At 40.5% G+C, this 23,427-nt stretch overlaps 1 protein-coding gene across 1 annotated transcript; it reads left to right on the top strand.

The window, feature by feature from the left end:
• The first annotated feature begins 24 nt into the window (after positions 1 to 24).
• On the top strand, positions 25 to 19,951 carry dcaf1 (ddb1 and cul4 associated factor 1). The gene is made up of 25 exons (XM_083895700.1): positions 25 to 123; positions 1,488 to 1,608; positions 1,711 to 1,787; positions 1,888 to 1,961; positions 2,059 to 2,172; positions 2,865 to 3,002; positions 3,168 to 3,764; positions 4,762 to 4,863; positions 5,558 to 5,716; positions 6,814 to 6,993; positions 7,084 to 7,293; positions 7,381 to 7,550; positions 7,777 to 7,901; positions 8,264 to 8,499; positions 9,311 to 10,389; positions 10,476 to 10,674; positions 11,404 to 11,486; positions 12,750 to 12,834; positions 12,940 to 13,173; positions 14,340 to 14,433; positions 14,979 to 15,083; positions 15,745 to 15,818; positions 15,907 to 16,002; positions 16,104 to 16,371; positions 18,797 to 19,951. The coding sequence occupies exons 2-25, from the start codon at positions 1,496 to 1,498 to the stop codon at positions 18,850 to 18,852; spliced, it is 4,668 nt and encodes a 1,555-aa protein (XP_083751826.1). The 5' UTR covers positions 25 to 123; positions 1,488 to 1,495; the 3' UTR covers positions 18,853 to 19,951.
• The last annotated feature ends 3,476 nt before the right edge of the window (positions 19,952 to 23,427 follow it).

The raw sequence follows: 23,427 nt of genomic DNA, 5'->3' as shown, positions 1-23,427 counted from the left end.
AAAGCTCAGGCTTTTGCTGTGACACGGGGATCGATACGGGGGACAGCGACGATCAGTCACGTTTGGACTAACACCGGTGAACTCGCTAAATTTGGTGGAGCTGAAGAAGAGCTGAGCAACGAGGTGAAGTTAGCATGCTAGTTCAATGTAGCCGGGGCTTACCCATGGTGCTGCTAGCTAACATCTTAGTGTCCAGATGCATAGACAGACAGGTTTGTTTTGGTTCGCCAATGACTGTAATCTCACACTAAGCAACTCGTGTCCGGGCAACGCAGACATAGCTTAAACGCAAGCACTGTAATCTAAAAGGGGCGCTTTAAAACACGTCGCTAGCGAGCTAAATGTTAGCTTCCTTGTTTAGCTACAGCCGAGCTAGCTAAACATCGCAACAGGCGGTGTGTGAGTTTGCTGCCTGGGAGCAGTGAGTGAAAGCGTGGGGGACATGACAGGTGCTGGAGCAGAGGAAGTTCCCAAACAAATCAGAAGACCGAAACATTTGTGCCAGTTGTGGTTGTGAGTGACAGTGTTGGTGGTTTTGACGTTTACAAAACCACCGTAGTTTTCCTGCTCCGGCATCCTATGATGTTTGTGAAGCTATTATTATCTCACTGCTTGTTTTCTTTAACTCAATTAAAATAAATACCCTCTGTATCCTCGGTTTATGCTGCTGCATAAACAACCGTATTCAGTCTTTTTTGGCCAGTGTTTATTAAATTAAGTATATGCAAAGACATGCTATACTTTATAATTTGTTATTGTTAAATTAAACGGTAACGGTTCTGTTAATCAGAACTTCGACAGGTGTTTTATTTCTGTGTATTATAAAACATTTCCTGTTTTTTTTTCTAATATGCTGCTAACAATGATAAATCCATGACTAAATGAATCGACAACTATTTTGATATTTTTCTTAAATGTGAATGTTTTCTGGTTTCTTTTCTCCATATAACAAGAATTTTTGTTGTGCAAAACAAAACATTTGAGAAAATCATAATTTCGAGGTTTGAGAAACACTGATCAACATATTCTGAATTAGTATGCACCAAATAATCAACAGATTAATCGATTACGAAAATAAGTGTTAGTTGCAGCCCTACAAGATCACCATGATATAATTGACATTTAGTCGTTGCATATAGTTAAGTCTCTGCCTTAACCTGCAATATTTATTCATATAAGTTGCTGAAAGAAAAAAGCTGCACAATTCAGCTTTGTTGTGATTGTTTTGGGTGTCTTTTTGTTCTCATTGCTTTTCAATGTATTATGAAATATAAATAAACATAAACAAAGTGTAATGTATGTTTCATATTAGTAAAAAGAAATTACAGACCATATATTTTGCCCTTTACCTTCAAAGCTTTAAGTACATTTTCCTGAATTAAGATACATTTGGTGTCAGTTTTTTGACATAGTCCTAAGTAATACTTCATTTGGCACTGGTACCAAAAAGGAAATGAATCTCTTATAACTGTATTCCATCCTGGCAGGCAGCACTATGGCTTCAGCACCTGCCAGTGTGGACTCCAAGGCAGAGCTGACTGCTCTTCTAGAACAGTGGGAGAGAGAACAGCAAGGCAGTACCCAGGAGCTGGTTAACATTCTTACAAAGTAAGAAGAAATCGTCCTACTTTTTCATTAACTGTGATATCAGTAGGACAAATTTAGGATGTCACGAAGACTTAAAATCTGCTAATCTTCTATAACTTTCAGAATCTCAGAGCTTGTTGAGAAAGAGACGGAGGAGTACCACAAAGTGGATCCAGACCCTTTTGATGATCGACACCCGGGTATGAAAAAAAACAACTAAACAAAATTACCACACAACAGCAGGGTTACTGCCAATTGGACTGTTGTGCATGTTTTTGACATTTACCTCTTGGCCACTAGGGAGAGCTGACCCAGAATGCATGTTGGGGCACCTACTCAAGATCCTGTTCAAGAATGATGACTTCATGAATGCAGTAAGAATGAGCTGAAAATAGTGTCTGATTCAGAATATTATTTTTGTTGTTTTAAAAATAAATAATGATAATTGTTTCAATTACTTCCCTGTTTTAGCTGGTGAATAGCTATGTGATGACCAGCAGAGAGTTCTCCCTCAATGCAGCAGCTTGTCGCCTGCTTCAGAACATCATGCCAGGATTGGAGACAGCAGTGGTCTTTCAGGAAAAGGTAAGTTATTCCTGATTTCAATGTAAAATAAAATGTTTTTTATAATTAATTATAATTTTCTCTCATCAAATTGTTTCCTTTATTTCAGCTATGATGTTACTCTGTAGAATAGAAAGTCTTTATTGTCATCGTACAAGACAATGAAATTAGTGATACATACCAATAAAGTACATAAAAAAAAAGTGACAACTTGAGAAGCATAAAGTAAAACACTCAAAACCACAGTTTCATTGAGTTGCAAGGACAAACCAATACATTCAGACAACAGGGGCCACAGCAATCATGGTTTTTGTTTGTGAAGTCACAGTCCAGTCTGCATAGTAAGTTAAACTTTGACCACTGTTCTGTTTGCAGCTTTTGAACTTGGTAGACATAGAAAACTGACTCTTATGTCATTTAATTTGACTTGTATTTTGTTTCTTAAAGGAAAAAAATAATCTAATTGTGATGTGCCATTATATGTTATCTGAGTAAAAGTAAGCTCTGTATTATAATGCTCTCACAAAACAAAAATAAAAACTTTTTTTTTTTTTTTTTTTAAGTATTGATATTTTAAATTTAGAATTATTCTTTTTAAAGCCCTTTTATTTGACCATAATTGTAAGAAAAGGATGGAGTATGGATGTTCCCCTCTTATATTCCTGTTATTATGTGTACATTTAATTCACCAGTCTTGTGTGTTTGTTCAACAGGAGGGTATTGTTGAACGGCTGTTTAAATGGGCCCAGGAGGCTGAGCAGCCACTCAGAATTTACGCCACGGGTTTGTTGGCTGGTGCCATGGAGAATCAGGACATTGCTGCCAACTACAGGGAGGAGAACTCCGTTTTGGTCAGTAGGGGATGCTGCTGTGAATCGTGGTTGACGAGATATAAAAGCAGATAATGAAACTGTAATACTGTATCTCACCAGGCATCAGAACAATATGCTCTTTATCAGTGGGTTGTGTGAAGTTGTAACTGTCGGTTCACTTCTTTTAATGCTTTACTATGACAGGTGCCTTTGATGCTGCATCGGTTACGTGAGCTCCAGGACCGGGATGCTGAGAACAAAAGAGAAATCAAACGGCCCAGCCCCAGGAAGGCTATGAGTGAACCTCTGCTACCTTTAGATGAGGAGACTGTTGATGGTGGCTTTGAAGAGAAGCTGTTCACACCAGGCAGAAATGGAACCGAAAGAGAGGCTACAGGACCTGAGGAGGGTGGCGAAATTTCCTTCTCGACCATTGAGCCTGAAACCGAACTTTCATTCCGTCTCAACTCCCCCCATAAGACCAGCAGCCGCTCCAGCTCTGCTGTTAAAACCATGATGAAACCCATGTCTGCCCCAGGTTCACTGATACACCAAGACATTTCTGATGGTAACACTTACCTGAAAAGGAAGGCAGAGAGGGAGAGTGGTAGGACCTCCAAACTGAGGCTCAATTTCTCTCTGCCAGATCCAGAGAGGAACTTCAGTGAGCTTTCCAACAGCAGCTGGTCTGAGATGAGCCCCTGGGTGATTGGCAACAACTATCAGCTGTACCCTCTGACCCCAGAGATTGAGCAGAGGTTAATCCTGCAGTATCTCACTCCTCTGGGGGAGTATCAAGAGGTTGGTTTCTTTCCGTCAGCGCATCCAATATACAGTAGCATGCGGAGGGAGGGATAATTTTTTTTATTGTTTACTTTGTCATATACTACTAAAAAACAAGGATTTACACCCAACTTGGATTATACAGTGCCACTTGATACCACTAAAAATCCCAAGCTTGAGTAATGGTACTGATATCAGTCTGATACAGTATATATATTTTTGTTGGACTGTATTGAACTTATTATGATATGCATTCTTTGTATTTATGATGGGAGAGTTGAACCATTGTGTTAAGTCTTCTCCAGCAGATGCCAAGCATTCTTAATGGGGTTAAGGTCCGGACTATGTGGGGTACAATCCATGTGTGAAAATCATGACTAATGCTTCCTGAACCATTCTTTCACAAGTTGATGCATCATGGCATTGTTGTCTTGGAATATGCCTGGAAATCTTAGGTCATTCATTCAGCTTATTTAGATATCATCTGACCTCACAATTTTAGGTTCATAACTTTGCTCAACATAGCCCTGACCAACTGAAGCAACCCCAGACTTATAATACTGCCCCACAGGCCTGTACATGGGCATTGAGCTAAATATTATAATATAGTGTGTGACTATATATAAAACATATAACAAATGGTGAAACAAAGTGATTACACAAGACAATTATGTTCAGATGAATCAAATGTGAAAATAATAATTGGATGAAGTTCTGATAAAATAGGTCTGCACTGCAGCATATGTTAATTTATCACTGTAGAGTGTGTATATGCTTCATTTGTGATGTCACAGATTTACCAGCAGGTGTCAGTCTCTGTTAATTTTGACAAGACATTATTCTGTTGTGACTTTATAAACAGTTGGTCACTAAACGTCCACCACATCCACCGTTTATACAGGAAATTTCATTAGCACGCTTTATTTTAATCAAGTCATATATTCCATTTTTATACAAAAAACAATTTGCCATCACTTACAGTACATGCTCTTGTTCCATCTCCTCCTGTTTGCAGCTGCTGGCTGTGTTCATGCAGATGGGAGCCCGTGAGTTACTCATGCATTACATGGATTTAAAGCAGACCAATGACGTGCAGCTCACCTTTGAGGCTCTCAAGGTAAACGTTCATGTCATGTAGTTCAGTGGTTCTCAAATGAGGCCAATGATTCATGCAAATGAGGCTTGCTGCACTAGCTGCATATAATGGATACGTTAGTCAAAGGAGTAGCAGGTAAAACAAACATGTTTTGTGATTATTCTCGTGTTTTTCTAGTGTGCCTACTCGGAATTCAACAAACAAATTAACATGGAAAGGGAAATCAGTCCTGCCTCCACGTTCGCTCTCATCATCTCATCGTGTGATGTTTGTGACCAGAAATGATGTAGATTAATTGGATGCTGCCTCTGTAATCTGAAAAATTACTCATGTTCCTGTTCTTTCTTTGAGGAAAAAAAAAAAGTCAGTTATGCCACGTGCCAAACATGGACCTTCGGGAGTGGTTGATGAAAAGAGACCACAGTGTGTTGCGTAAATTGAAACATTCAATTAAGGCATTTATGTTTGGCACCTTTTCTCTTAAATGACACTGATTTTATCAGTGCCACATTGAGCTCAAAGCCTGGTTCTAATGAGACAGAACCTACTTTCTGAAACTCCATTTCAGGTTGGAATTGTGATGTGAACACTACTTCTACTTAAGATTAGGCATTAAGGTTAGGGCCAGTTTGGGAACCACTGATGTAGTTGACCTCCACAGTGTTCTCTGTAGTGCTGTACTCTTATCTGCTCACTTTTCTTTCCTCTCCCTTAGTACCTTGCATCATTGCTGCTGCACAAGAAGTTTGCTGCAGAGTTTGTGGCTCATGGAGGTGTTCAGAAGCTGCTGGAAATCCCCAGACCTTCTATGGCCGCTACTGGAGTCTCTCTGTGCCTCTACTACCTTGCCTATAACCAGGACGCCATGGAGAGGGTACAAAACTGACACACACCAAATACAGTGATAAATAGCAGCCATTTTAGCAAATATATGCCAACTGTAGGTAAGAGTTTATTCACAGAAATTTAATATACTGCTACCCTTAGATATATTTGTATAGTCACTTTAAAATATGAATATTTTCATATGTATTTTAAGCAAGGGCCTTGCTTAATAGAAACTGCCATGTGTCCTGTTTTGAAGTGCAAGTTTAAAATGACTCCTCCCACATAAACCTGTTGTATAATTTAACGAGGAGGGGGGTCGGTAGACGGAGTGGACTCCTCCATTTGTTGCACTCTGCATTCTCAGGTTTATTGCCCAGAAAATAAGAAATAAAAAATTATTATAATTGAAATGATTAGGATTAATAAAGACTTAGGCAAATTTAATTGAAAATCAAGCACTTGAAGTACAACAATGAAGACAATGGCAATTTAATAAAATATTAAAGCTGGGATAGACAACCTTTTTGTTATTATGATGTTAATGCTGATTACAGAGTAGCAGTGATTAGAAAAAACAATGTTGCCACATTTATATTGATCCCCTGTAAGCCTTGTTTTGTTTTCATTTTTTCTTAGCAACCAGGATGGGATTTTTTCAGAAAAATAACAAATTGATTTTTGACACAAACAAACAGTGAATAGTAGTCACCTGATATCTACCCATAGGGGTGCGTAGTATTACAGCAACAGACGTCTTTCTACTGAAGATGGTCACTAAATGGGAACTGCTAAGGACACGAAAGTGCCTACAATATGAAATGATGTGATAATATATATGTGCAGTCTATTACAGATTTGCTACTTAACCATAGCACAATTATGGATTGTTCATTAATGTAATGTATAAAGTCTGTGACGGGGAGTGAGAGCTTAGTGATAGACAGCAGTAAAACAAATTGTATATGAGCCATTTGAACATCTTTTCTAGCCATATTTACTTTGGAAATTGAGCTCTACACATCATATATGATTTTTTTTTTTTTTAAATCATCCTGACACAATTATTATAAATACTCTGGTTCGTCAGTACCATGTAGAGTCACTGTCCACATTTGTATTCATTGCTGTGTCCTTTCCTCGTAGGTGTGTATGTTGCCTCACTCCATCCTGTCAGATGTTGTTGGTTACACGCTGTGGCTGCTGGAATGCTCACATGCATCGGGTTGCTGCCACGCCACCATGTTCTTTTCCATCTCCTTCTCTTTCCGTGCTGTCCTGGAGCTGTTTGACAAGCAGGATGGGCTCCGGCGCCTCGTCAACCTGGTATGACCAACCCGCACTCAACCACTTGTGATCTTAACTGTGTAAACCTAACTACATGTAAAACATAACGGATACTGATTGTGTTTTTAGATCAGCACACTGGAGATCCTGAACCCTGAGGACCAGGGGGCACTGCTGAGTGATGATGAGATTTTCTCCAGCAGGCAGACGGCTAAACACACCTGTATGGCCCTGCGCAGATACTTTGAAGCCCATCTCGCTATCAAGGTGGAGCAGGTGAAGCAGTCCCTGCAGCGCTCGGAGGGGGGCGCCCCCATTCACTCTCAGCCTTACTACAAGGTACAAGGAAAAACGTACTGGCCACAGATAGTATGTCCGTATTTGTGTTCCTATAGTGATAGCTTGTGGCATTGTTTTATTTCCCAGGCGGTCAGCTATAGCCGTGAGCAGGTGGTGGAAATGATGGAGTTTCTGATAGAGTACGGACCACTTCGGCTTTACTGGGAACCAGCAGAGGTTTTCCACAAGCTCTCATGTGTACAACTCCTCCTCCAGCTCATTTCTATTGCCTGTGACTGGAGAACGTACTATGGCAGGTATGGACAATACAGTTATTCCATTAGTTAGTTAGTTTATTTTTGTGTCTTGCCTTCTGGCCCATCCAAGTAAATAATCTTTCAGTTATACATATACAATAAGAATATTAACATACATACATTGAGAAAACAAGCAAACCATTACATTTCATGTAATATATACATTATCTCCTGACTGAGACTGTAATATTGTGATCCAGCAATTATTATTTCATCCTCTCTACAGGAGCGATACAGTCCGTTACGCCCTTGACATTCTGAGTATTCTCACAGTTGTTCCAAAGACCCAACTGTTACTGTCGGAGGCTATTGCTGTGCTCGACGAGGGAGGATCCACCGTTTCCACTGTTGGTGGGTGCCATCAACTAATATCCATCTGTGGAAAAACTGATCTAACAGTTATAAAGTATTAATAAATATTGTATTTAAATATACTCTTAAATGATTCAACACTGTCAAACTACTAATATATAACCAAAGCCAATGATATTTTAGGCACAGTTATTACAAATGTGTTTGCAGCTCATTAGTTAATTGCGGCATTAAATTTCTGGCATGCTGTGAACATCACGTTGAGTATTTTTGTGAATTTAACACAATAAAAATGATAATTACTTACCTTAGCAGAATGTAATAAAATGATTTTCTCATTTTATTTATTAGATATGGCCCAAAGTTTCCTCTAACTTTTTTCACTTCTTTTATTCTTTCAGGGATCAGTATAGTCCTGGCAGTGGCGGAGGGAGAGGTGTTTGTCAATGACGCTGAAATTCAGAAATCGGCTCTACAGGTTGTCATCAACTGCGTCTGTGCTCCAGACAAACGCATCTCCAGCATTGGAAAGTTCATTGCAGGCACCCCCCGTCGTCGCCTGCCCCAGCAGACCAAAGCCAGTGAGAGTGTGCTCACTAAGATGTGGAATGTGGTGCAGTCCAACAATGGCATTAAGGTACAGCGACCTTACACCTTCAACATTATTGGCATTTTTTTACAGCAATTTAAAATGGTTAAATAGTTTTTTGACAACTGGGGATGTATTTAGTCAATGTTTTCTCTTTGAAAAAATTATTCTGCAATGCAAGATTGTTGTCTTTGTTGTCTTTGGCTCTAATCAGCATTGGTTGGAAATGAAGTATGAACATACTGGTATCATCTGTGTCTTTGTCATTTTTGGCAGCAGTGCAAATTGTGACATCAATTCTAGTATAAAACTGAGATGTGCGTTCATCTTCGGGGCTGTGAGCCATTGTTTTAGCATTACTTACCAAGTTTTGTATTTCAACTTGCTTACCATCAATGTATTAGCTCCTTAAAAATCATTCACTCACCAATGACTTTCAACAAGTTGAGTGTACCTAATAAGCTGGCAGCTGAGCCATAAATGTAAAGTGGTGAATAAAACATAACCACTGTGGTACCAACTACTCTTTGACTATGATGTCAACATAAAACCAGAAACAATAATATGTCATTAGTGTTCTGTTAATTGTATAAATAAGTAATTTGTTTTATGGTATTTATAAAACCAAAATTTCATATTCTCAAGTTGAAGTCTAGGCAGATTAGGATTCAATTTGTCATTGATTTGGATTAGTTGTGAACCACTAGATCAAGTATAGAGATATTTAATTTTCGATAGAAGCATGCAACAATTTTTTCTCTTCCCATTAAGACAATTTGTCCATCTCTGATGATGGATGGTGCTTATAGATAGGGTCACTTCCATTGTTTTTAACCTCCACTGTGTGTTTGTCCTGCAGGTCCTGCTGTCCCTGCTGACTGTCAAGATGCCCATTACAGATGCAGATCAGATCCGAGCTCTCGCCTGTAAGGCTCTTGTGGGTCTGTCTCGCTCCACCTCCGTAAGACAGATCATCAGCAAGTTGCCTTTGTTCAGCAGTGGGCACATCCAGCAGCTCATGAAGGAGCCTGTGCTCCAGGACAAACGCAGCGAACACGTCAAGTTCTGTAAGTTTGCAGCAAAGTTGATTGAGAGGATCTCTGGGAAACCGCTGCTGATCGGTACAGACGTGTCACTGGCATGGCTGCAGAGGGCCAGTGTGGTTGCTCAGTCCAGGATCAACTTCCCCGAAAAAGAGCTGCTGTTACTCATTAGGAACCACCTTATGGCCAAGGGCCTCCATGACACTGCCTCCACACTCACGAAAGAGGCAGAGCTCCCAATGGCTTGTCTGTCTCATTCATCACATTCAGCTTCTGCTTTCCCTTCTGTTGCTCCTCCTCCACCTTCCTCTCCTGTCGTCACCACTCTCCCCCGCACACCACGGCTGGCCAGTGGTGTTGGCTCAAGACTCGCAAACCACCCTCCTCACTCATCCACGCCTGGGTCCAGCCATCCGCAAACCCGTCCGTCTACATCACAACCCACTGGCTCGACCTCTACTGCCTTCCCCTCAACATCTGTCCCCCACTGTAGCAATGGATCCCCACTGATAGGTCGAATTGTTTTCTCTCGTGAAAGACAAACGGGGTGCTCTGTCATGAGCTGCAAGAAATCCCGGGTGCTACGGCAGAAGTCCGACCATGGCGCCTTCAGCCAGAGTCCAGCCATGAAAAAGCAGTTTGACAGGCACCTGCCTTCCCCTCCTGCACTAGACAGCATTATCACAGAGTACCTGAGGGAGCAGCATGCACGCTGTAAAAACCCAGTAGCAACATGTCCACCCTTCTCTCTTTTTACACCCCATCAATGCCCCGAGCCAAAACAGAGACGCCAAGCACCCATTAACTTCACTTCCCGACACACACGGAGAGTTATATATCCCAAATATGGAGGAGTCGACGGAGGATGTTTTGATAGACATCTCATCTTCAGCAGGTATGTTTCCACTTCTCTGTGGATTTTTCTCCCTCTCCACTTTTTTTTTTACCCCCTCTACATTCTTTGTTTTCCTTTGTGTCCAGGTTTCGACCCATATCCGTGTTCAGGGAAGCCGATGAGGACGAGAGTGGATTCATGTGTTGTGCCTTCTCAGCCCGCGAGCGGTTCCTGATGCTCGGGACCTGCACAGGACAGCTCAAACTCTACAACGTGTTCACGGGCCAGGAGGAAGCCAGCTACAGCTGCCACAGTTCAGCCATTACTCACCTGGAACCGTCAAGGGTCAGTAGAGAAAGTTCTTAATGCATCAGCTGTTTCAAATTATGGCTACACCCACATGACTCTGTGTTTGTTTAAAAACTCATAAATTCTATTTTGGATCGTCCACACTTGCTGCTGGCTCTGTTTTAATTTAAAAACAGAGGGGCCGTGTTATCATCTGTGACTTGGCTATCAGCTGTGAACTAAATGCTCCGTTGAAACACTTGCTTTCAGTTTTAGTTTCACCTTGTTCATGGTTTCATAAATGAAAACCATGTTCATGCTTTTCACCATTGCAGTCTCCACATGCTTAGTGTACCTGAATGGTCACTTAATATGATTTTTAGGGCATTTCAATATGGGAGTAGGTTGTTTTTTATCTGGAAAGGGCATTTTTAAATGAAAACATTGTCATGTCTGATGCTTGGGCCACACCTGGCTCAGATGAAGTTATCTTTTTCAAATCAAAATGTCAATTTTACAGTTGTGTTCTTGATTGTTCAGTTTACAATACTTTCTTCTTTACTTACTTGCTTTTTTTTTCTTTTTTACAAAAACACCAGTTTTGTGATTTCAGCTTCTTATTATTTACCCGTTTACTTGGTCCTCACTGTAAACTTAATGTCCTTAGTCTTTGGACACAAAAATATTGAGACCTTCATTGGAGAAAATAATGACCTGATTAAAGCAATTATGAAAATAACAGTGTCTTGAAAGGATTTCTTTAAGTGTTGTATTTTGTATTTTTAGGATGGCTCTCTGCTCCTAACATCAGCCTCTTGGAGTTACCCATTGTCTGCACTGTGGGGCATGAAATCTGTGTTCATCATGAAGTAAGTGATGTTCACACTGAAACTGATCTCATATTTTCACCAGTTACATTTTTTTGAAAATAAAGTATTGTAAAATGTACTGTAATGTAATGAAACACCACAAGATGCCTGTCTGACCACAGAGCATCGGGTAATAGTTCAATTAGGATCTTGTCTGTGATTCCACTTTCTCCATGTATGTGGTTTTCTCTGCCTAACACTTCAGCAGATTTTGCTGTCAAAAGAGGAAACCGCCTGAAAAGAGATGACATACTCTTTAATTATGCACGTTAACAGCCTGAGGGCTGCAGGCTTCACTTCATGGTACACTTCATTCATCCACACACTTTAACCAAAGCAACTCTGAAACTATGTCACATGTTAAATATGTGCTACGATGGTTGAAACTCTTCAGATTGAATCATCCAGGTTAGCACTATCATGAAATCCTTGGAAATCCTTTTTAAAGGAGAAAAAAAAACTGTTTCCCAGGCCTGGAAATGGTTTGGTATTAAGTGAATCTTTTGGAAAAATTATTAATTAGTGATTCCATATCAAATATATTGGATACAAGACTCCAAACTGGATGGACATCACTCACTTATGTTGCATGATAAACCTGTCACGTGAAACATGTAGAGTAGAGTTGGCAAGCTTTAATAGGCTGCTAATCTGCTGAAAGGCCAGGCATGTGTCCTTTTTAATGTCTGGTTTTTGACCCTTCCCTTGTTGTTAACAGAGTAAAATGGTACAGCAAGGTCAGGGTGTAGCTAGACTAGTTAAGTATTGTTTTTTTTTAGTGACTCTGTTTATTTGTTTGTTTGTTTGTGCTTCCACACTTGCACTTGCCAATATGACTAACCGCGGCCGCCAGAGGCTTGTTGCCTGAATGGGGTGAAGTCTGCTATCTCTGATTGTCTTGTTGTCTGTTGTGTTGTTGTTGCTGGTGTCACATTAGCCCACACCCTAGTAATAAGTAAAGGTAATGTTCTCAGTCAAAACGCGAACCATACTGTACTCTACCAAACCAAACCGTATCATGATGGAAACAGCATAAGACATGGCTCAAAAGACGTAAGATATATTCCACTGCAAATTCTGTGTTTGCTACAGAGCCTGTGTTGGGGTAAGTGCATAGAAGTAAGAATTTCATTACTGTGCCCTATTAGTCACTATAGGAGGTAGTGCTACTACTAAGTAGTAGAAGTTTTGAAGATTCATTGAAAAAAATGTGTGGGAACCCTGATCATATTTATCTCTACGCGTTTCTCTCGTTGTCTGCAGGCATTCATTTCTGGGCGACCATTATGTGGAGTTCAGTAAGCTTTCACAAGACCATGTCATTGGAACAAAGGAACACATCGCACGTGTACGTATATGTCAGCACTTTGTGAATGTCACAATATCAGCGATTGAAGAAGTTGTGGTACATTGGTGAGTGCTCACAGGCTGCTGCTCTTCTTCTCTTGGCTAGATTTATGACATCCAGACCGGGCAGGTGACACTGACTCTCAACAACCCAGACCTGGCTAACAACTACAAGAGGAACTGTGCCACCTTCAACCCCACAGACGACCTGGTACTGAATGACGGTGTGCTGTGGGACGTGCGCACGGCTCAAGCCATCCACAAGTTTGACAAGTTCAACATGAACATCAGCGGTGTGTTCCATCCCAACAGCCTGGAGGTCATCATAAACACGGAAATTGTATCCTTGACACCAGTACAATACAGTACAGGAGGAGACATTCAGTTTCAGGAACCTTTAAGCAGTGTTGTGCAAATAGTGTCGACAGAATGAAATCTATTTACCATGGTAAGATTGACTTGAGTTTAGGGCCGTTAAAGACCGAACCCGTCCCTTATCTCTCCATCAAATTTAATTACCCTTTTTCAAGTGTGAGGCAGAGCAACAAGTAGACTGTAGAATAGGTGGTGAAACTGCATTATGTATACAATGTTTCCCATTAATGATGGTGTTTAATTTGTTTTCGTAATGATCCAAAACATTCTTATCGGTTCTAATTGTAACAAATGGGATTATAATTTAGCATTATTTAGCCCTGTTGCTGTGTTGTCGATCCCCATGTACAGTGTTGATTGTTTGCCTCTTTGCCGTTTTACATGCAGCACAAAATAATACATTATTTTAAATGGAAACACCCAAACATGATTGACGCAGGTACAAAGTGCAGTCTGTTGTCATTCATTGTGACATGCAAGATGAAAATAGAGGGGAAATGCAGAACAAATTATCAATTTTCTTTGTTTTGATTTTATTTTCAGTCGAGTGCGTTAAAGTGATTGAGGTTGTAGCAACTTAAGTCATTTCAGAGGTTGTAGCAACTTGAGTCATTTCAGAGGTTGTAGCAACTTGAGTCATTTCAGAGGTTTCCACGTTTTGGTTGTTTTGTAATGACGGACAATAACTCGTGACTCCGCAAGGCCCTTTATTTAAAAAACGCCTCTGTTACTATTGTCAATAATGTTATCAACATCAGCAGAGAGCCAGCTGTGTGATAGCCAAAGAAGTTTCACACACTCGTCTGAGAGATCCTGCCAATTGGACATGGTTATATGAATATATACGCACACCAGTTCATCTCAGTGTTTATTTATTGCTAAATAAACTGCTAAAATTAGCAGCTAAACATGATTACATTCACCTTAAGAAAAAATGCTTGTGTCTGTGATTGAATTTGTTGTCACTTCATTTATGGGACGACTATTGAGCTTTTATTTCACTTCTCAATATTAAATATGCATCGCACTAAAAATTGATTTTACAAGCCTGGCGATGGTCTAAAAATAAATCATAGTGTTATTAAATTTGTAGCCTCTTTAGTTGATTTGTTTGCTTAACTGAAGAAACAGTGGGATCTGCGAACCTTCCACCTCCTCCACACTGTTCCTGCTCTGGACCAGTGCAGAATAGTCTTCAATAACAACGGCACTGTCATCTATGGAGGTAATTACGATGCATGATGGGAAATTTTGCATTGAGTCTTTAACTCATTCCACAGCCTGTGCAAGATGTGTTTTAGTGGAAAACTGATGTTTTTATTTTATTTTTTTAATTTTGAAGTGTGTGTGTGTGTGTTTCTGCATGTACAATATTTGTTACCTCTTTGGGAACAAGACACATACCTGGTCCTAATGAGGCAGAAGCTCATTCCTGAGGAGCTGGTTAAGATTAGTACTGAGGTTAATTGTCGTTGGGCATAAACTGGTTGTGGTTAAGGTTAGGGATAATGCTTTGTTTAGACTGTACAAATGAATGCAAGTCAATGCATGTCCTTAAAAGAATAGCAGTGTACACCTGTGTGTGTGTGTTGCTCGCCATATGGGCAGGAGGGTTGGCATAGGACTGGCAAACGATAGAACCAGCTGGTTCAGCTGCCTCACAGGAAGAGAAATAGGCGTGCCATCATGGCTGTGAACATACGAATCAACCATTTCAAGCCAGAACCCCGGTGCACAGATTCACTTACTGGGGCTTTTTTGTGTTTGCAGCAATGTTGCAAGCTGATGATGAAGACGACATGATGGAGATGCAGATGAAGAGTCCGTTTGGGTCGTCATTCAGGACCTTTAACGCCACTGACTACAAACCAATCGGTAAGACTTATCCCCCCAACCCCCAAAGTCTTTGATACCTGTGATATAATATTCTGTATTTGCTGATTATCCCCTTTTTTTTTTTCTTTTTTTTTTAACTATTGTTGTACACCAACACTTGTTTAAACGCAGATTTAAACATATTTTTGACAAGTGGTAATGTGTTTAATGAGTATTTATTTCCGGGTCAAACGACTCTGTAGTGCACATTGGTTTTTGTCTACTTTGGATCAGATCAGCATTAATAAGAATGCACGACTGTCGTTTCAAGCAGCGATGCAAATTCCAATGTAATTCCGGGCACTAAGACGAGCATTCATCTTTCAGCCATTAGCCATGAATGTTTTGGGGAACCTTACTTTTTACAATAAAACGGAGCCCAATTTTGTCTGAACATCTTAATCCTTCGAGTTTGAAGTAAAAGAAACACTGTAACCACTGTAACATTGTCTCTTAAGTGTTTTTGCAGTGTTGTTTTCTTCTTTGACTTGTTTTGTTTCCTGAAAATGGGAACAGTATTACTTGTCTTTATTTTGCTGTTCACCCAGGTTAAAAAAAAATCAAGCATGTACCCACTAACTCTAATGTGAAAGAGGCTTCTAATTATATTTGTCATATTTTCATAAACTGATCCCTGACACCTTCTCTGCTCTGCTCTCAGCCACTATTGACGTCAAGAGGAATATATTTGACCTTTGCACAGACACAAAAGACTGCTACCTTGCTGTAATTGAGGTACGTACGTGCCAGATTATTCAAATTCTGCGTTTGTAATGATATGAAAAGATTTTTAGTTTATTTTCCTGCCATATCTGTCTCACAGAACCAAGACTCAGTGAACACGGACACAGTGTGCAGGCTGTATGAAGTTGGCCGACAGAGACTTGCAGAGGAAGAGGAGGAGGATGAGGACGATCAGGTTTGTACTATGTTTTTATTATTGTATATTTTGCCTTTTTTTCTTGTAGTTCTTGTATTTTGAACTGAATAATAATTGTTCTTTGTCATCATCTGCACCAGGAGGACGATGATCAGGAGGAAGATGACGATGAAGACGAGGACTCGGATGATGACATCGACACGGACCCCCTCATAGCCGAGCTAGAGAACGAGAATGGCGGAGAAGACGAGGACGACGAAGAGGAGGATGATGGGAACGACGAGTTCTCTGACGAGGAGGTGGCTCGTCTTCTCGATGAGGACCCAGACGTCGGGGACGACGACGACGACGATGATGATGACGAAGATGACTCTGATAACGATGATGTTGATCTGGACGGAGACAACGGTTAGTACTCAATATGACACTGTGTGTTCTTTTGATAGTAGGTTTCATTGGCAAAGATTTAACATACTTCTTAAAGTATGAGGGCTGGCATGCACAGATGACACCATTATCTATTATTACTTCGTTATATAGCCCTGCAAGGTACACAAAGTGCTTCACATAAAAAAGTAAGAACCAAATTTCAGGAATAAAATTAGAAAATTAAGAACACAGGTCAAAACTTCCAGGTCACTGATAGAATGTAAATCAAGGGTGAACCTGTTCCAGAGGTTACAGCAAAGGAATGGTTACCCCACATTTGTATCTTGAGCTAGGGACAGCTAGTAGCTGTTGACCCGAGGAGCATAAAACCCTGTCATTTTCACACAAAGTTAAGATCTCTGCCAAATAAGGTGGAACAAGGCAAATGAATGGCTTTAAACGCAAAGTAAATTCTAAAATGAACTGGCAGACAATGGAGATGATATAAAACAGGGGTGATGTGCTCGTGTCTTGGGATGTTAAAGCGAGCAGCTGCATTTTTGAACCAGCTGGAGGCACGAAAGGGAAGACTGGCAAAGACTAACGTGAAGTGTGTTACAGTAGTCAAGCATTGAGCTAATAAAAGCGTAGATTGCCTTTTTTCAAATCTTGCTGGTTAAGCGAACAGGTGAGACTGCAGATATGTTTGTTACTTTTCTGTAATGTACAACTGTGACGGCACTCTCGCTGTTTTCTGCGCAAGCTGCCATGATGATATTGTCAGAGAACTAGTGGGGGGAGGGGGAGAGAAAAGTAGCGGAGGGGGCGGGAGCTGAGAGTGCGTAGTAAAAAGGGAAAATTGATTTAAATTTTTTTTAACATTGTCCAAACAAATAAATCTGATTTCGATTAAGATGGATTAATCGCCCAGCCCTACTTATAAGTCTCATCTTGCATCTTGCTGACGCAGCCATCAGGCACAGCTAGGCCTGTCGTGATATTCAATAAATCAATTAATCGCACGATAATTAAAATTATCGCAATCATTTTTTTGGCCACGATAAATGCCATTTGCATGCTTTTTTGTTTTCCCCGTCTCTCTCTCTCTCCCTCTCTCTCTTGGGTCCTAAAGTGTGTGAAGGTGCCTAGCCAGGTGGCTAGGTGGCGCTGTGAAGCACTGCCATACAACAACACCAGGAACGCATGCATACGCTGAAACTTCCTTCTACTTCTCTCTAGTAGCGCCGAGTAGCCCACAGTCGAAAACCAAAACATTGACTCGGCGTAATTGCTGAAATGACTCCTGGATCAGTATCAGAGCAGCTAAGGCGACTTGAATGTGCGACTGATGGATTCTAATCCACATGTTTGTTGTTGTTTGTCTGTACTGCACATGGATCTGACGTCAGCGTACAGGAGGATAGCCAGCGTGATGACGCTGAAGTTGGCACCACATTCGCCCCCGGTTCTCTTTAGAGAACCTGAGGCGATTGTGGTGCTTCATTCGCCTCAGTGTCGTGCCAGCGTGAGCAGCTCAGAAAACACTTTTGCGTTTTCAACCCTTTAGACGGGAACGCGACAGCGGAGCGTTTTTAAGATTTCCACTCTGGAGGGTGTGTTCATTTTTTTGCCGTTTTAAGCCCCAAAAACGCCGTCGCCGTCTAAACGAAAGGCACATCTGATATAATATTTTGTCGGTTTCACTTGGGAGCGTTGCCGTGTAAAGCCAGAGTAACGATGAGTGAACCCTCATGTCAGTCACTTGTCGCCTGTGTGGAGGCGGGACTCCTGGCGTAGCCTACCACAGCAGAGTGCAGCTAACCCATTTTATTTATTGCTTTTGCTTGTTTGTTAATTTATTGTGTTCTAGTGTTAAATATTCTTTAAAAATAAAAGTTAATTTCTCTTTGAAAAGGTGTACCGGCATTATTATACCATTATCATTGTATTAGATGAAAATTATCTCAGAACAACAATATTATCGATTATCCCAATCATTTCTGAGACAATTTAGCGTCCAGCAAAATTTGTTATCGTGACAGGCCTAGGCACAGCCCAAAAAGACTTGTCATCACTGTCTCATTTTTCCGATGTGCCTAGAAGGCATTTAAAATGGATCTAAAACCGAGCCAAGAACGCCCACTGCTGGACCAAGTGCTAATTACTTAGTGTCTTGTCCAATAGTGTGATGCACTTCTAGGCTGTAAAGTAAAAGTACTCTAGTACTGTTTTCAGTTGAAATCCAAGCCTTTCCCAGATCTTTACCTAGAATACCTTATTGTTGTCCCTGATTGTTTAGCCTGATAACAGCTCGTTAGCTTGGATTAGTTCAACCTCAGTTGAAGCCCTGATCTCACGTTTAGTGTTTCCCCCTTCCCTCACCCTGTGACCTCTGCAGCACCCTGTCTCTGTTTCTATTCCTACATTTCTAAATCTGTTGTTTGTTTGTTTGTTGCATAAACAGACAGCTCTGACAACTCTGACCTTGAGGATGATATCATCTTATCCCTGAACGAGTGAGGAGTCTCCAGCAACCAGGGACTGAGGTGCCAGGCAACATGTCAAGACTTCTGCCTCGCAGACATTTCTGCTGCAGAACAGCAGGCAAGAGAAGAGAGAGCGAATGTCAGCACATGAGGTTGGAGATCATTTGGAGCACTGCCCGTTTGAAAGAATAGGTGTCCACACACTGCTGGAGTGGGAGTGCACTGAGGAAATTGACATAGTAGAGGGTACAAATGATTGTATATGACATAGTTTTATAAAACAAAAGTGGGCTTAATGGTGATTGGGAAAAGCAGTGTGTAGATGCAGTGAAGAGTTTTATATTTTATCACATTAGTGGCTCTTTAATGAGCCTCCTTATTTGATATCGATCCGCTCACTTTGTAAGCCTCAGTTTGGCCACAAATTAGTCTTTTTGTATAGGAAAGGACTTCAAGTACAGAGCTGTAAGTCAGCAGTGCCCTCTCAACCTCCTACTTGACATCCAGAATCATCACAAATGCTCAAATATTGAATTGGGGCAGCTACTGAAATGCACAAACATGTTGCCGATGCTTCACCCGGCGTCAAACTCACTTTCAGGGTTTTTTCTTCCACCATAAACCAAAATGACCAAAACGCCGCACACAGCAGTGCCATTCATGAACCTCCAGATTTCTTTCTGTAAATAGAGAAATGACATCAGCCTGGTGCTCTTGAATCACTCAAGAAACCGTCACTATCGTGGACAACGACAAAGCTGTTGACACGTGCTCACTGTCAGCAGCTGACAGACATGCAGAGGTCTCTGCAGCTCTCTGCTACTGCATAACTTCACTCACCTTTTTTTGAGCCACACACTGGTTTCAGTGAATGTTGAAAATGGCAGTGAAACTTAATTTCATGTTTGGAAACTGATTTTTTTTCCAGTGTGGTTCAGAACTGATGATATAAAAAAACAAAACATAAACATGTTTGTTTCTTCTTATAGAGACTGATGAGAGGCTTCATACTCAACTTTGTCAAAAACAGATGCCTAGCACTTGCACACTTTTTTTTGAAGTGCAAATATTTCATGAGTTTTCTTTTCGCGTTTTGCCTTCTTTCGTTTCCATAGGGACACTTTCATGTTGAGTTTTTTGAGACAATTTATGTACATCTTGTATGTATCTAAAGTATTTTTACTATAAATAAAGCTGCAAAATGAAACTTGCGTGCTTCTTTAATAATGCATGAATGTTGCACGTATGGCCAATGGAAGGTGAATCAGCTGTTGTTTTTAAATGAGAGAAAGTAAAAGCAAAGGTGTGACTGCATGGTGCCATTGTTGAGAGCAAAATATCAAAAAAAAAAAAAATTGCTTATGATGCACAACTGAATGTCTTTGTTGCAGACTAATAAAAGACACACATTATATACTATTTTCATACATTTAGCTGTTAGTTTCAACCCAACCCAGATCAGCTTTCCTTTTAAAATAACCATGGTAGTACCACAAGGTTCTGTGCTTGGGTGGTATTTGTTTTTTTAGTTTAACACACACTCATAATGTTTGTCAGTTTAACACACACTCATAATATCCCTTTTATATCCATAATATGGTTTGCTATTCAGGTTGTTTTCATGGCAAACCATGTTGAGATGCCTTTAATGAGTTTTAATGAAACAACTACATACCTGCGAACAATGTTTGATAGCTCTCTTAAACCTCATATGGAAGGCCTGTTTGAGAATCAGACCATGCAAATCAATTTCTTATGTTTTTTGTTTTCTCTTCAGAGCAAGAAAACTTGTCCAATAAACATGTCACTGTGTGGCAGTATCTCGTTCCAAATCCATTTCTATAGAAATAAAAGCTACAGTTTGTCCTGCGAGGACCTGGCATCATGAAGTTTAGTTGAAAAGCAGCGGACCTTATTATGATAATAATCTATCCATTTTCTATAGCTTTATCCTCCACATGAAGGTTGTGGCAGGTGCTGGATCCAATCCAAAGCTGACATCGGGTAAAAGGAGGGGTAAATGGACACGTTGCCAGTCCATCCATCACGGGGCCAACACACATTCACTCTCACATTAACACCTACGGTCAATTTAGAGTGTCCAATTAACCCAATGTGCATGTTTTTGGACTGTGGGAAGAAGCTGGAGAACACAGAGAGAACATGCAAACTCCACGGCTCTACAGTGCGTCCTTTCCAACATATTGTTGTTTTTTTTTTTCAATTAAAATTTTGTTTGCTCACATCAGTGTTATATATTGAATCCATTTATTCCAGAGTGTGTTTGAATCTTTTTGTGTTTGAAACAGTTATTCAAAAATGATTTCACTCCAGTCTTCTAATGCTTCAGCATCTGTCGAGTGATTGTCTTCTTGGCCTGCTGCTGCTGCTGCAGCTTTATTTTCCTCCTCATTATACAAACATTTAAAAAGGAAAACATGACCTAGATCGTCTCCAAATTCGCATGTCGTGCCGTATTTTAATATTTAATTCCACCTATGCTGAACAAAACAGTGACGCAATTATCTGCTGTATTCTTCTCAGTCAAGTTAGATCTTGTAGATTGTTTCGGTGAGACAACAGTTGTTGTCCACGGTGCTTGAAGAAATTATGCAGATAAGAGAGAACATGTAAGGGAAATGTCAACAGAATATACTGTACACACACACACATTTACATGCTTTGTATGAGTCGCATGAGAGTAAGCCTTATGTCTTTAAGAACGTAATGTCCCTGTAGGAAGTGTTTCCACATGTACATTTCCATAAAATGACATTACTCTGCTCTGTTGATTGCTGAATTGAGCACATGCAGGGATTTGCCACTAAATGTTCCTGTGGCCTCCCCCACAGTTAATAATAGAACACATTAAAATAGGCTCCTGAAGCACTTTAACATGGATCAAAGAAGCCTGAAAATGTGCGTGTCTGTGTGTGTTTGTGTACGCGCTTGTGTTCTTATATGTGAGTCTTTGTGAGGACCAAAAAGCCTGGTTCTCACAACTTCTAAGGGCTTTTGGGGGTTAAGACCTGGGTTTTAGGGTTAAACTTTTAGTTGTGATTGTTAGCGTAAGTGTCCTCAGTAAGTATGCTGTGTAAGAATGTGTGTGTGTTCTTGTATTTATTATCTCTCCAGGACCTTTTTCTGGCAGGACCAGTCGTTTAAGTTTAGAATTAGGTTCGGGTAAGAGGCGAGGGTCCTCAGTAAGAATGCTGTGTGTGAATATGTGTGTTCCAGGTATTCCTCATGTTGTGGGGACCTACATCTGTTTACACTGTCATCACATTATGAAGACAAAAACCAAGCCACATTGAGTAAATTGTTATATTTTAAGGTGAAGATGTGTTGTAGGGTTAGCTTGTTGTTTAGATTAGATTAGTTAAGATTTGTTTATTCAAGTGTCAAACACCATGGTGTCCAGCCCTCATGGGCTTATTAGACACTATAATAATTTCTCAATTATCTCCAGATAGCCACGTGACATAACACAGAACCCAACATAACATAACTAAACCAATACAAATAAGTACACATACTACAAATAGATATTGTCATATGGGATACAGAATACTTTGCTGCAGATACTAGGCCTTATCTATATATTTTGCCAAAGCAAAAACATCATTTTCAAACAGCCAGCACAAAATATCTCCTTCATATTTCCAAAATATATCAGGATTTTTTTTACTGAATTGATTCAAAAAGAGAGTCCCTTAAATCGCAATATAAAGGACAATAAAAAACATTCCACAACTTCCACAACCTGGAGATCACAGAATTCACACAAATGTAAATGTCCAGGTGTACCTTTAAATCAACCCACTTCCACTGCCAGAGGTAAGATACTAGTTCTCAATTGGGCACAGAGGGACCTCTGTCTTCTCTTTAGATTGAGGGAAATATAAGGTTCTGTAGTAGTTATGGTTATGGTTAAAGTTAGTCTCCACGAAATTAATATAAGTCAATGTAATGTCCTCTGACATCATGGTAACCAGACCGTGTGTGTCTATACAGGTATGACTAATGTTATGGGGACCTACATCTGTTTACCCAGTCACATTATGGGGACTTGTCTTCCTTAGGACAAAAAGCAAGTTGCCAAGTATGTTTAGAGCAAGTCTCCAAGAAATGAATGTAAGTCAATGCAATGTTCTCTGAAGTCTGGTGGAAACCGGGTTGTGTGTGTGCGCGTGTGTGTGTCTGCGTGTGTCTGCGTGCGTGCATGTGTTTTCTTGCCTGCAGAGTCACGTGTGTGTCCATGTGTTTGAGGGGCATTTAGTGTGTGAAACATATGAGTCCTGTGAAGTGGAAAGTGATGTGTGTGTGTGTGTGTGTGTGTGTGTGTGTGTGTGTGTGTGTGTGTGTGTGTGTGTGTGTGTGTGTGTGTGTGTTTATTTGTGTGAAGGCAGGTGATGGATGAGATGGTGGGACATGTTTCTTATTACCTCCTTGCTTGGCTCCTATTGTGCACCAGCTTTGGGAGTGTTGTTGAAACAGATAGCAGCGTTCTCTCTCTGTCTCTCTCCCCCTCTCTCCCTTTCTCTCTCTCTGTCTCATCAGCCTCATTGTGCTGCATCAGGAGCAGGAGCTAAATGTAGCCACAGCATAA

This window comes from Microchirus variegatus (genome assembly GCF_963457635.1).
Source record: "Microchirus variegatus genome assembly, chromosome: 9".
NCBI lineage: Eukaryota > Metazoa > Chordata > Actinopteri > Pleuronectiformes > Soleidae > Microchirus > Microchirus variegatus.
This window is presented reverse-complemented; position numbering and strand designations above follow the sequence as displayed.